The 15,375-nt window shown below is 43.9% G+C and overlaps 1 protein-coding gene across 2 annotated transcripts in view; it reads right to left on the bottom strand.

Moving 5' to 3' along the window:
• LOC146860194 (sulfotransferase 1B1-like) overlaps positions 1-15,375 on the bottom strand; it is a 420,787-nt gene that overhangs the window by 336,125 nt on the left and 69,287 nt on the right. For both annotated transcript variants that reach the window (XM_085644037.1, XM_085644038.1), the window contains exon 2: positions 14,095-14,243. In XM_085644037.1, coding sequence (XP_085500163.1) covers positions 14,095-14,242 — 148 coding nt within the window. In that variant the 5' untranslated portion in view covers position 14,243. The remainder of the gene's footprint in view (positions 1-14,094; positions 14,244-15,375) is intronic.

Raw genomic sequence — 15,375 nt, 5'->3', positions numbered from 1 at the left:
GCTGTTTTTCTGTCTTCATAATAATTTCTTTCTGTTTAATGACACCTGGTTTCGCCAAATAACAGGTTCTGTGATGAGAAGTTGCTTTACACCGAGCTATGCAAGGATCTTCATTGAGAAGCAACTCAAGTGTGGACTGTGGATAATGAGAGATGGACGAAGCAGATTGCATTTTAGACGAAATATATAGATGATTTGTTTGTTATCTGGGAGGATCCTAGAAAAGATCTTGAGGAATTCCTTATGTATATCTCAACTACTGATTTGAATCTCTCTTTCACATATGAGATCCATGACACTGAGATGGACTTTTTAGATGTGAGAGTAGAGATATTGGAAAACAGGATCACTACCAGCCTGTATTGGAAAGAAATGGCAGGCAACAGCATTTCGCATGCTGGCAGTCAACACAAATCTAATCTCAAATGGAGTATCCCATATGGGGAATGATTGAGGGCCAAACGGAGGTGCAGCTTGAAGGAGGGCTATAATGTGGAAAGGGACAGGATGATTGACAGATTCAGGGCAAGGGGATACCATTGAAAAGTACTTCAGACAGCTAGGTTAAAACCAGTGAGCATGTCACATGAATCACTTCTGTCAAAAAACAGGGTAAAAAAGAAGACAATGTTGTCCAACTGATTACAACATTTAATAGCGAAAGCCAATCAGTCAAGAGAATGATCACCAAATATTGGCATTTGATAAGAAGCGACCCTGTCATTGGGAAGGAAATTCCAACGTCACCACAAATCACCTACTGTAAATCTAAATCACTGCAAGATGCTTTAGTCCATAGTCACTCCAGCACACAGAACAGGAGAGAAGGTTGGTTACAAGAGCAGGATGGCTTTTTCAAATGCAGGAAAATCAGAGCTTGTAAGAAAAGCAAGAATGTGAGAACATATCAGCTTGCCATAGGCAGGGAACAGAAGATCAAGAAATTCATTACCTGTAGCAGTCATTTCTGTATATATGTTTTGATGTGTCCCTGTGGTCTAAGGTATGTTGGGAGCATCATAGGTCCAGTGAAAAAGAGGGTGTTGGAACATTACCGGGTCATAAAAAATCTGGATACAGCATATTCTGTTGCCAGACATTGGGCCCTAAAATATGGTCTGGATGCTAACCCTCTTGTGTTTTTTGGCATTGATAGTATTAAATGGAGTATCTGATGGGGCAACAGACATGGACAGCTATTTCAGAAAGAGTCTGAATTTGTGATCTTGCTCGGTAGTAAGGGCCCAGGAGGACATAACGAGAACGAGGAACCACACATCCATATAGGCTATTGGGGAAGTACCTTATTTCTATTAATACAGATCAACAGGCCAGGAGTGGATACAAAAATATAGCTTAGTTGACTCTGATTGAATTTGGTTGTTATGTTTTTGTTTCATAGCCTCCTGTCTCTCCTCTCTGTTCTCTCTCTGCCTCGCTCTCCAGCTTTCAGTGTCCACTAAGGACAATACTAATTAAGAGAAATTGAAAATTCTGGACTCTGTGTATAGTGAAATTAAATATTGTGCGATTTAGGATTATGGTGTATTTATGATTTTTTGTTTTAATTTTTTCACATGATACATCACATACTCCGCATGTTCAAGTGGAGTTTGGTGCTATTAATTCATTTAGGTAGGACATCTTTCTCTATTCAGTTTTATAGTTTGCTCCATTCGATGCAATGTAGTTTTGAGATATCAATGGGATAACGAGAAGTATCAGATATCCCGGCTAATTTATTTTCTGTTTCATTCTAAGTTGAAATGTGTCATTTAGCTATTGGGCTATTATTACAGGAGATTTTTGTCTAGACATGAACTAACTCATTTGATGTTAGGATGTACTCTTCTCTTTCAGCCACTTGGCTGTTATTTGTCATATATTTAGCAGTCTGCGCATGAAACGTATCTGCTACATTAGCAGAATTTTTAGAGAGAAAAATTATACTTGCTCGATATATAATAGCCACTGGGCTATTTTTAACTGTGCCTGCTTGCAGTCTGCATATTACATGATTCATTCTAGCACATAATTCTCCAGCTCTGGCGGAATTTATCATGAAATAACATGCTTATTTTTTATATGTTTTCTTTATTATTGATTTGAGAATGTGGTCATGTGATGTCAAGTACAAGCCATTACTGACTGAGCTAGTGCATAACTTGCATTTTCTCCAACTGTTCACTTTAAGTATTTTTTCTATGGGCGGGTGGAATTTGCGAAAGTGCCTTTCGCAAAATATCGCGAAACGGCAAAAAAATCTCCGTGATCATGCAAAATTTCACGTGATCGCAGAGATTTTTGTGTGCTGACTAATGCGTTACTGAATTTGACCTTCAACTCGGGCACCTGCTTTATTTATATCTGTAAGACTTACTGATATAAATAAAGCAGGTGCCCGAGTTGAGGGTCAAATACTAAAAGTGCTTTCTGTTGGGGTTTCATTTTTGTGACAGGAGCATCGTGCCAGAATGAATCCTGCCCTGCATATTTATCCAAGAAGATGCCACCGTTTTGTGCAATACCTCTACTCAACTGGAGTACTTTCTACTGGCTAATCAGTAAGTGCTACGCTACCTCGTTGGGTAAATGTATAGTGCTTTTCCTACACTACAGCTGCGTAAAGGGCCAGAACAGTTGTCTTCAGCGACCATGTGTGTCTGTAACGTTGCCACAGCGCCGACGGGCGCCGGGGTCCCTCGAGTGAGCTGTCCATCATAGTAGGGGAAAGAGCGGGAAGACGTTGCACACCGCTGGTGTGTGGGCCGGTGCCAAACGGGCGGGGCTTCCATGCAGTTCACATGCCTCTTGTTTATAAAGGGCAAGAGACCGATCAGAGCAGCAGATAAGGAGACAGAACCTCCTGGTGTCAAGAACTACACGGGGATTGCGCTCGAGAAACTCATGGGTGCACAGAGCTCCATCAAGGATTACAGCAAATTGTTGATGGTAGATATGGGGAGAAAGCACACCTGCCTAGCCTCCACTGTGTGATGATTAATGCATTACTGAAAGTGACCTCCAACTCGGGCACCTGCTTTATTTATATCTGTAAGACTTACAGATATAAATAAAGCAGGTGCCCGAGTTGAAGGTCAAATACTATACGTGCTACCTGTTGGGGTTTAATTTTTGTGACAGGAGCATAGTGCCAGAATGAATCCTGCCCTGAAGATGCCACAGTTTTGTGCAATACCTCTACTCAACTGTAATGGTGGGCAACAATTTCCGTTCCCTCACGGATTGCGGAAGTTTCAACATTTTCTCGTTCTGCGCGGAACGTGAAAATGTCAAATTTTCGCAATTTCCATGAGCGGAACAAAAATTGTCGGCCACCCTTCCTTTTTTCTATCTTTATCACAAAAATGTACTTTTCAAGGGAGATTGAGCATGATGTTTGTAATTGGGCCGTGACGAAGACCAGGCAGGGTTGAAACGCGTTGCCATTAAAATTCCATGAAACCGGAAACAAAAACAAAAAGCCAATAGAATTCCATGAAACCGATACGCTGTGTGAAGGCCTCTGAATCTTGCATATTATACAGGATTTACATTTTGAATAGCTGGCGAGGCCCACACTCGCTGTCCTACACTCGCCCCCATTTGGTGGATGTGGCTGGCATTGCTGTGAGAACGACTTGAGTAAAAACTATCTATCTATCTATCTACCTATCTATCTGTCTATCTATCTATCTATCTATCTATCTATCTATCTATCTATCTATCTATCTATCTATCTATCTATCTATCTATCTATCTATCTATCTATCTATCTATCTATCTATCTATCTATCTATCTATCTATCTATCTATCTATCTATCTATCTATCTATCTATCTATCTATCTATCTATCTATCTATCTATCTATCTATCTATCTATCTCGCTCTCTCTCTATATATATATCTATTATCTACTGGCGGTCGCCAGTAGATAGTTATAGTTAGGACTGAGTTCCCATAGGAAATCTGAAAATTCTATTTTGAATAACTTTGGCGCCGGTTGACCTATCTTTGTGAGATTTACAAAACTAATGGGGCGCTCTGCTCAGCTCCTACCCTGAAAGTCTCGGGGTGATTCATCAAGCGGGGACTGAGAAAAAAGGGGGGTCCCAAAACGCGTTTTCACCATGCATTTTCGCATAGGACCTTTAGTCGAAAGTACAGCCCGAACGGCTGAACAGAATTACTTGAAATTTGGCAAAGAGGTAGTCCTCAGGTCAGGCATGTGCCTTTTGCATAAATAGTGTAAATCCGTTCAGTAGTTCCTGAGAAAATCACATATATATCTGGGCGGAGCCTAACCACACATCTCATCGTGAGATCTGATTGCCTGTCAGCACTTCATCCAAGAAGTGTTGGCAGCCATCTTGGGACCAATATACATGATAGCACCTCATTAAAAAGCATTGCAGTTAATAGAAGGTTTTAAGACTTTAGTTACATTATAAATCATTTGTTGATGTTACCATACTCATTTTAGGAATTGTGGTGTGTTCTAAGGTGATTTTACCATGTGAAAAAGCCTTCTGCTGTGATATCATGAATCATGTTTGAGAGAAAACTATTTTCTCATGCTTTTCCCACAGAGGTTTGGAAGGAGATCAATAAGCTAACTGAGAGCATATTTTCGGTAAATTCACATTATCTTTCTCAGTCATGTGAGAATGAAGTCTGACATTCTCAGTAAAACATGTACATCCAACAAGGGCAGAGACTGTCAGTTGATTCCTTTGTGTTCTACTGCAGCTTCCCAGAGTATTCTAAAGAACAACAAGAGCGCTAACAGACCTACTTATGACAAACGTATGGCACACCTGAAGCCATCTTGGTTGGAATAAAGTGGTAATTCTTAAAACATTTAATTTAAAAAGGAACAAAATGAAGGGGTTCATTTTGCCATAGTAAATATGATTAGTGCTGCAGAAAGAAAAATTAGGGACATTTTGAGTGACTTCTCAAATCCTCTTCTATTTCATTAAAACATTCTGACTAGGCCTGGGCGAAGCACTACGCTACGCTCGCGTAGTTTGCGAAGTTCGCGCTACTTCGCACTACGCGAACTGCACGTAGCACAGTGCGAACACGCGTAGCGTAGTGTTGCGTAGTGCTGCGGTCATTTTTTGCTTGCTCGCGGTCCTCAACGTCAAGTTGGCGACCGTGAGCAAGCAAAATTACATCCCGGCGAGACTTTTTCCTTGTTCGCGATCGCAAGCATGGAAAATAAACCTCCCGGCGAGATTCCCAGCGCGAGGAGGTCAGGTTTCTCATTGCGAGGGGTCGCGTATGCTCGCGACCGCTCGCGATGAGAAACTACCAGTTCGCGTTGAGAAAGCTGCCGCTCGAGTAAAAATCTACTCGAGCAGCAGAAAACTACAGCTCGCACTGTGCAAGATGCCATTTTCAATGATTGCACAGTGCCGGTTGCTTGTCCGCACTGTGCAATCATTGAAAACAACATCTTGCACAGTGCGAACATGTTACTACGCAGTTCGCGAAGTGCTACGCGTAGCTCGCGTAGTGCGAACTTCACTTTGCGTAGCTTCGCGAAGTGCTACTTCGCGAACTACGCCCACCCTTAATTCTGACATGCAGACTGAAACATGCACTTTCAATACCAGCAGCAGACTTCCCTGGTGAGCAGTAGCTTTACTACAGTGATCTAATAAGCAACTAGAGTGCTAACATTCTGAATTTATGGCAAATTTGTGACACATCTGAATGCCTTCTTGATGGAATCAAAGTAAAAAACTGAAAGCATTTCCTACTGAGGAGACTGCAGTAAATGAGGAAATTAGGAAACTTCATAACAAATAAATCTCCCAAGATGGCCACCAGACACAAAAGAGCCTAAATGCAGCACAAATATCACCCAGATGTAGCCCACATGTAGCCCAATCACAGAAGTGTGCAAAACACTTATTTTTTGTGAATTTGCAGTTTTATATAATGCAGACTTGTCAGGTATTGGAATGCTTTACATGAGCATTGGTTACATCACACAAGATCAAATTCATTTTGGTTGTAGACATGGGGAGATTAAGTGATTTGACCACAATCACAGAATGTTGAGCTGAAGCAGAAACTCCAACCTGGTTCCCCAGTTGCAAAGTCTGCAGCTCTGGAAGTAACACCACATCCTCTCGCCAAGGTGCAACATTTAATCAAGTGGTCAACTGGATAAAAAAACATAAAGATTACAAATAATTTAAAAGTTCTTTGTCGCTATTTGAAAACTCAGAAAATATGACCTCATTTTAGTTTTTTAGAGCACTAACCATAATCTTGATGCAAATAAGACCCTCTCATATATGTAATTTCTAAAGGAAATACTCTAGGTATTACAGTTTTGATTACATCAAGATGATGTCAGGCGTTCCACACTTTTGTAATAAATATAGAATGTTAGCAATCTAGTTGTTCATTGGGATACTGTTGAGAGGCAGAGGCCAGGGGCACGGACTCTGAAAATTGAAGGCAGGAAGGAGAGTGCAGAGGCAACAATTTGACCACACTGGGCAGGCAGGAAGGGCAGTGGCAGCACAACAGACTATGGAGGGCAGTGGAAAGGGGAGCAGGGGCAACACACCAACAATACAGGACTGGCAAGAGAGGCTGTGGCAATATAATAGACCATTGTGGGCAGAAGGAAGAGGCAGTGGTAGTACAACCATACATGCCAACAGACCCGTTTCAGCCAGGAAACGTCCAATGTTTTTAAGCTCAAATGGGCATTATTTGATCTGTCACCTGTCTACAATCTCCTCTTTTTCAATGTAACTCAAAGGGGAAAATCAATACCCCAGTTTTTTTTCAAAATCTCCCTCTTACCAAGTTCAAAATGTTCGCAAGTATGGTACATTGAATCATGGTAAGCAGGAGGAATTGGGGTAGGGACATGGACTCGGATAACAGAGGACAGAAGGGACATGGAGAGGTGCACCAAACTGACCCTACAGGGCAGGCATCAGGGTTTGCAGCAGCACAATACACCACACAGCGCATGCGGGACGGGAGTGCCATGTACATGGACAACAGAGAACAGATGGGAAAGAGGCAATGGTAGCTAGCTGACCATAATGGACAGACAGGAGAGAAAGCTGCAGCATAACAGACCATAAAGGGCAGGAGGGACGGATCAGGGGCATTACAATGGAACAGACAAGGCAGGGGGGAGGGAATAGGGGGTCTGCACATGGAAACAGAGGGCTGGGGGCAAGGTGGCAGGGCAGGAGCAGCAAGATGACCATGGAGGTCAGGCAGGATGGGCACTAGAAACAAGACACACCATGGAGAGCAACAATGAGACTATGGTGGCATACACACAGACCATGGAGGGAAGGTGGGAGGGGGTCAGGGGCAGCTAGCTGACCACACAGGGAAGGTGGGAGGGGCCATGGCAGCACAGAAGACCATGCATGGCAAGCGGGAGGGTTAGTGGCAGCACAATGGCTATGATGGGCAAGAAGGAGGGTGCAGGGGCATGCACAAAGGACCATGGAGGATAGAAGGGAGGGTCAGGACCTGGGCACAGACAAGAGAGTTCAGGGAAAGGGGCCTCAAAACAGACCGCGTGGGGCAGGCAGGAGGAGCAGTTGCAACACAACAGATCAGGGAGGGCAGAAGGGTGTGGCAGTAAAATGGACCATGGAGGACAGGAAGAAGGGGATAGGGGAATGGAATGTGGACAGGCAGGGTGGAGGTGGCAGGGACAGGTTACAGTCATCTGACAATGCTAGGCAGGTGGGAGGGGAGTGGCAGCTCAACAGAACACTCAGAGTAGATAGGAGTGGCAGGTCCATGGAACATAGTGGGCAAAAAGGATGGAGCAGGGGCATGCACAAAGACATCGGAGGGCAGGGGGAAGGAGAATAGGGGCAGCAAGCTAAGCACAGAGGCTAAGCAGGAGGTCAATGATGGGCCATAGAATTGGGCAATGGAGGGCAGGAGTAGTGGACTGGTACATCATGCTAAATGGAGGGCAGTGGCAGCACATCAGACCATGCATGGAAGGAGGGAGGAGGCTAGTCCATGGATTCAGACAACAGAGGATAGGGAGGAGGTGGATGGGGCAGCAAGCTAACTGTTCAGAGAAGGTGGGTATTAGGAACTTTATTGTTTTTAAAATGTGTGTCTGTGCGAACTACTTAAAATATGAACAAGTATGCAGCATAATCTCCCTTTTATTCAGGAAGAAGAGGACGTTTGTGACTGTGACTCCGGGCTAACTTGGCAGAAACACCCCCTGACCCTCCACCCCCATAGCAAAATGTAATGCCCGTGAAAAGGGTAGGTGGACGCAGTGTTATATAGAAAATAGTCCTGAGAGCACGATTGAAAATGAAAACTAGATGTAGTATATGGTATAAACTATCCACCAAAAAGTGTCATATAAGATGAACCGGGGCGTGAAATATAATATGCAATACATTGTGCAAAATGACAGATTCATTGGAGAGCGCGAGATAGCACAGGCACTAGCGCGTGCTATGCGATATGCGCCTTGGAGTGTAATATGTACAGGGCAGTGTTGTGTAACATAACTAGTCTCTAAAGTTGTAATATAAAATATGTGCTGGGGAGTGTAACGTTGCATATGCACTGTGACAAAGATATGGATCCCAGATTGTAATATGTATGGCATAGCGCTGTGCGTTATAACATACACATCGAGGAAGGCACGTTAGATGGGGCAAGATACCCCGTGCGAAGGCAAGTGTGGCATGACATATTCACGGAGTGGTGTTACAGTGCACATGGGCTAGAGAGTGTAATAGCATACGCACTAGCTGGTGGACTACAATACAGAGGTGTGAGGCAATCGTCGGGCACTGGTGGGTGTAACACAGCATTGGGCTCAGCCAGGAGCACGCTATGACTCTCAAGTGAGGTTCGTCTCCTTTCCAGAGAGTAAAATAAAAAGTATTACACATCCGGCGGTGGATTTGTTTTTTATTAACCGTGAGGGGGTTTCTTGCATAGTTTGGTTGAATTTTTGTCGAATCCCCTTGAATGGCTTGGTGTGCGTGTATATTAAATGTGCCCGTCAATAGCTACCCATGTTTGTATAAATAAACGACAAGGGTGTCTACTTGGAGAGTACCCACCGGCGGGGGCGCCGGGATTAGGCACTGTAGGGCGTCATGCACGTCACAGCTTCACTAGCGGTGTAAATACATTCCATGTGGATTCATTCTATGCATAGTCGCCTTTTAATGAATATCACGCAAATCGTCATGGTGATAGGTACATACGGTTTGTCCAGTATGTCTTAGGTGTTTCTATAAATATATATATTTTTAAAATGATAAAAAACAAAGGCCGGCCCCGGGGGATGGGATCCCCGGAGCCATAAGTGGCCTGAGGAGGGGGGCAACGCAGCCCCCTCATAAAGAATTTAAATTTAAAAAAGGCCATGACCCGGGGGTTGGGGTCCCCGGGGCCGATTAAGGCCTTGGGAGGGCCAAATTTATTTTTTTCAACAAAAAAAATTAGGGTGCAGGCCCTGGGGGATGGGGTCCCCAGGGCCGGTAAATTAGAAAAAGAAGGGGGGGCACACAGCCCTCCTTCTTAAAAAAATAAAATAAATAAAAGACCGGCATCGCGCTGGAGGCCACTCCCCCTCCTTGCAGCACTCTGCAAACGCGCCCCCTGGCCAGTTGTAAGTTGGGGAATTAATTCCCCTTCAATACTGAGGGTCCTTGAGGGCCAACTAGCCCAACAGGTATCTCCAGTGTGCGCCAGGGAGCTGCGTTGCAGACAGGTGTTCTGAGGCCACGCCCCTTTTTACACCTCTATGCAACGCAGCTCTGTGGCACTTTCTGGAGGTACCTAGTGGGCTAGTTTGACCCTAGGGACCCTTAGGAGTCAAGGGGACTTAATCTCTCAACTTAGAACGGCCACAGGGCTCGTTTACACAGTGGTGAAGGGAGGGGACGGGGCCTGAGGTGACGTGTGCAAACACGCCCTGTGGCACGTTTTAAGTTGGGGAAATAATTCCCTTTCAATCCTGATGGACCCTGGGGGCCAACTAGCCCACCAGGTGCTTCCAGTAAGTGCCACTGCTCTGCGTTGCAGAGAGGTGGTGCAGGCTGTGCCCCTTTTTACACCTCTCTGCAATGGCGCTTACTGGACGTACCTAGTGTGCTATTTTGCCCCTAGGGATCCTCAGGATTCAAGGGGGCTTAATCTCCCAACTTAAAAAAGGGCCACAGGGCATGTTTACACAGTGGGGAAGGAAGGGGACGGGGCCTGAGGTGACGTGTGCAAACACGCCCTATGGCACGTTTTAAGTTGGGGAAATAATTCCCCTTCAATCCTGAGGGCCCCTGGCGGCTAACTAGCCCACTAGGTGCTTCCAGTAAGCGCCACTGAGCTGCGTTGCAGAGAGGTGGTCCAGGCCGTGCCACTTTTTACACCTCTCTGCAACGCAGCTCTGTGGCGCATACTGGAGGTACCTAGTGGACTAGTTGGACCCTAGGGACCCTCAGGAATCAAATTAACTTAATCTCCCAACTAAAAACGGCCACAGGGCTTGTTTGCACAGTGGTGAAGGGAGGGGACGGGGCCTGAGTTAACGTGTGCAAACAAGCCCTGTGGCGCGTTTTAAGTTGGGGAAATAATTCCCCTTCAATCCTGAGGGCCCCTGGGGGCTAACTAGCCCACCAGGTGCTTCCAGTAAGCGCCACTGAGCTGCGTTGCAGAGAGGTGGTCCAGGCCGTGCCACTTTTTACACCTCTCTGCAACGCAGCTCTGTGGTGCATACAGGAGGTACCTAGTGGGCTAGTTGGACCCTAGGGACCATCAGGATTCAAATGAACTTAATCTCCCAACTAAAAATGGCCACAGGGCGTGTTTACACAGTGGTGAAGGGAGGGGACGGGGCCTGAGTTAACGTGTGCAAACAAGCCCTGTGGCGCGTTTTAAGTTGGGGAAATAATTCCCCTTCAATCCTGAGGGACACTGGGGGCCAACTAACCCACCAGGTGCTTCCAGTAAGCACCACTCCGCTGCGTTGCAGAGACATGGACTAGGCCGTGCCCCTTTTTACATCTCTCTGCAACGCAGCTCTGTGGCGCTTACTGGAGGTACCTAGTGGTCTAGTTGGACCCTAGGGACCCTCAGGATTCAAGGGGACTTAATCTCCCAACTTTAAACGGCCCCAGGGCGTGTTTACACAGTGGGGAAGTGAGGGGACGGGGCCTGAGGTGACGTGTGTAAACACGCCCTGTGGCGCGTTTTAAGAGGTAGTTTTAATCCCCTGCCCTATTATATACTAGGGGCTTACAGAGGAGGTCATGCTGATCACAGGGGGACCCCAACACATAGTGTTCCCTATTGTATGTAGGTGTTTTCACTGTATTCTGAGTGTCTTTTAACATAGCACTGGCTCTAGGACTGGTTAGTCAGACTCAGTTACCACCAGTATCCGTCTGAAAAAGTTGAGGGTACAGGATGATTTTGCAACAAGGCTTCTTTCTGCTCTTCTGTTTGTTCTTTCTGCACGTTATCCTTCTTCCTGCACTTTTCTTCGTCTTTGAGGACTTCAGTTGCTTCTTTCTGCATTTCTTTTTTTTCTTTCTGTGCGCTTTTTCTTCTTTCTTCACATGTCCTATCTCTGTAGGCATAGTTAGAAATTAGCATTTAAAAAACCTTTGAAATTCACTGAAAAAACCATAGGTTTCAGGCACGTTATAGTTAGGAATTAGCATTTAAAAAACCTTAGAAATTCACTGAAAAAACCATAGGTTTCAGGGGCGTTATAGTTAGCTGGACTTTTCTCTCGTACAAAACCATTGAAATTCCCCAGTTATAGTTAGTTCAGCAAACTATAACTCGCGTGCCCGCAATGCACTGCTGATGACGTCACATATTACATCACTCATGACATGGTCAGTGACATCACTGATGACATCTCAAATGACATCACTAATGACATCATCCAGTGAATGAGTGTTTTTCTGAAAATTACACATGTTTTATATATGTATATCTCAAGGTCGATGGAAGAATAAATGGCTATATAAGTGTCTAAATGGATGATTTGTTTTTGAAAAATTGATTGTATAACTGACTGATTAAGTGTATCTTAGTGAAACCTATGGTTTTTTCAGTGAATATAAATATGTATATATATATATATATATATATAGATGTAGATATATATCATTCTCATGATGCAGGATTCATATCCCTGAGTCCTGTAGTGGCTGCCAAAACATATAGTTCATGTTGTGTCCAGCCAATTGGCATTGATAAGCCCTCTTTAAACTGGCTATTGTCAGCGTTTCTGGACACCAACAGTCCAAACATTTAACTACATTTTTTAACACTTCATGTCCAACCTGAGCCTTTTTTTAAATGCTAATTTCTTGAAAGCAGCTAAAAGGGTTTACACCAAATCACAAAAAGCATGTTTTCCCAGTAACATTCTTGCCAAATCTGGTGTAATTCCTGTATCAGAGATAAAAGATTCCTATGGGAATTAACATGGCAAATTACCTTTTATGAACACCTCCTTTTTCTTGGTCCCTGCTCGACGGATCAGAACAAACGTTTTCATGACTGAAGAACTTTTTTGCTTTAAATGTTAGTGCAGGTTAATTAACAGCGTCAAAGTTATCAGCAAAACAACAGTCGCCCTTCCGATAGAACTTTGGCCTAACTATAAATACAGAGTGGCAACTACCACCATGTAATATATATACATTTGCGAGTTGTAAAGGGAGGTAAAACACTGCTAACACAAAGGTAGGAAAACTTATGTACGATGTAATGACTGCAGATATACTTAACATGATGTAATGACCCCCAATGTAAGGAGGCCTACATTGTTTATTCAATTTGATGAAACCTTTCCTTTCTAAATCAGGGTAAATGTCCCATATCTAAAGATGTTTCAATTCTATTTCTAGTTATGTAGTGATTCTGCCTAAAATGTACAAATCTCATTATTTCTGTCTAAAACACCAAGGGGCATATCAGCAACAACCGGCGATAATTATCGCTAATCGCACTTAGCGCTAGGATAATTATTGCCGGCTAACGTGGATTTTTATCACTGAGATAGCGTGCTATTAGCAACGCTTATCTCAAAAGCGATAAAAATCCTAGCGCCAACTGCCAAACGTGAGATTATCGCTGGAAACCCAGCGATAATCTCACAAATTTTGGCGTTATCTTGATGATAGGGCTTCACATACTTAGCCATGATATCCACCTTCCATAGGATATCATGGCTAAGTCAGTCCTGAAGCAGGCATAAGGAAAGTAGCGATAACAGGGGTTATCGCTACTTTTCTTGCCGCTATGCTTCATAGCGTGGGGCTTGATGATAGGAGAAATGTCGCTAATATTTCTCCAGTCATGTCAGGTCAGGAACACCCACTTTGCATCTCATTAGAGATGCAAAGCTGGGCTTTAAGAATCTGGTCACTAATGCAAAGTTTCACGCGATAGCGTGACCTTGCTAATTAGGCGATAAAATTATCGCCGCTTTTCGCCCGAAAACGGATGCAAAAGCGGCGATAATTTTATATCGCCTCGTTGCTGATATGCCCCCAAATGTTTTGTACTGATATTACCCATATTTGTTTACACTTACCTTTCCTGACAGATAAATCTCACTGACCGCTTTGCTACTAATATTGTAAACTGCTTTTTCATGCACCGGTAATAACCAATGCCTCCTCCCGCCATGTGACTAAAATACACTCAGTTAAAAGATAATACATGTGCAAAAGAATCATGACCTGGAAAATAAATGAAAACCTCAGTAATTTAAAATCTGCTATTTAACCCTTAATTCTGCCTTCAAAGATGTAATTGTATACCTTGCTTTATGCTTGCTATTTAGGTTACGCAATCATAATGAGGATCAGTGAGATAGTTGTTGCTATTTTCCAAAAGCTTCTTACAAATGGCGCTCATACCTAACAAACAAAAAACTTTGGGGCAGATTTACAAGCCCTTTGCGCCACTTTTGCGTCACCTTTTCCATGTTAAAAGTGACGCAAAAGTGGCGCAAGGGACTTGTAAATCTGCCCCTTTGAGATTTGGCAAAAGCCTCTCAATATGGAGGAAGAATGGATTACCAGATTTAGGGTATGAAGCGATAACAAGGTCATCAGGGTAGAACTGGAACTGATCGATCCTCTCCCAGTTGTCTGCAAATGCACTGATGACGGGTAAACCACGAACTACCCTCAAAGCTTTATGGCTGTACTCTTCAGGAATATCCATTCTAAGGGAAAAGAAGGTTATATTTCAATGAAAGTGAAACAGCGATGACATTCAATGCTTCATTGACAGTATCAGAATTTTTTTTTTCAGATGTGGCCACAGCTGAAAACAACAAGGAGGTAGAGAATGAAGGGAAGAACAGAGCAGCCGAAGGTCACACAACTGTTGGAACGTTCCAATAATAACTAGTGTGAATAAATCTTAAACTAACTCAGCACCATCTACACATTTCCACCCATCAACAGCCTTGTGTTAAAGGCACGTGTGCAAGATTTGACCTCTGTGTAGGACAATGTGCTCATGCGCCCAATTCATACTCTCGACAGAGTCATCCCGGACAACTATACCCTCACTTACTCATAGTCGAGAACAAAGAAAGCATCCCAACCGTACTTTCAAGCCATGTACATGCCATAACAAAAATGAACTCTGATAAATTTTGCACATTGGGAAAATAGTTTGTAGAATGATATGGTAGTGAATCTGTTTCATGTAGCTCGTCCTTTCCTATTTTATGTTTATTTCCTTTGTACCAGCAACATTTTATGCCCACATTTTATAATGCAAGCCAGTGGAGGCTGGTGGAATTTGAAAGTAGTCGGGCTTAAGATCAATAAGAGGTTTTGAAATTTGAAAGTGGTGGGGCGTAAGGCCAATACAAATGTTTGGGAATTTGAAAGTGGTACGGCGTAAAACCAATTAACAAATGCTAGCTTGGATGATATTTGACCAACCCAATGCTGTAATACTGTGCCTGGAGTGGTAAAAGGCTTTTGTCATTTACAGCTCAGCATGGATGGCACTATCTAATCCGGTGCTTAAAGATTTTGCTGTAGAAATGGCAAAAAACATTGGACATTACTACGAGGTTGGCAGTCTGTGGACCACCGTAACCAACGGTCAGACCATTTCGACCTCGGTGGTCTGACCTCCGTATTCTTAGATTGGCGGATTGGGTTTGCAAAGACCTTTGCCGAACCACCGACACTGCCAGCCAACCTCCACCACTGCAGTCAGGGAAAATGAGTTGCCATAGTGCTGTACCTCCAATAAGCGCCACAGAGCTGCGTTGCAGAGAGGTGTAAAAAGGGGCGTGGTCTGGCCTCGGACCACCTCTCAGCAACGCAGCCCTG

The sequence above is a fragment of the Triturus cristatus genome, chromosome 3_1, assembly GCF_964204655.1.
Source record: "Triturus cristatus chromosome 3_1, aTriCri1.1, whole genome shotgun sequence".
NCBI lineage: Eukaryota > Metazoa > Chordata > Amphibia > Caudata > Salamandridae > Triturus > Triturus cristatus.
Note: the sequence above shows the minus strand (reverse complement) of the source record. Positions and strands in the feature narration are given on the sequence as shown.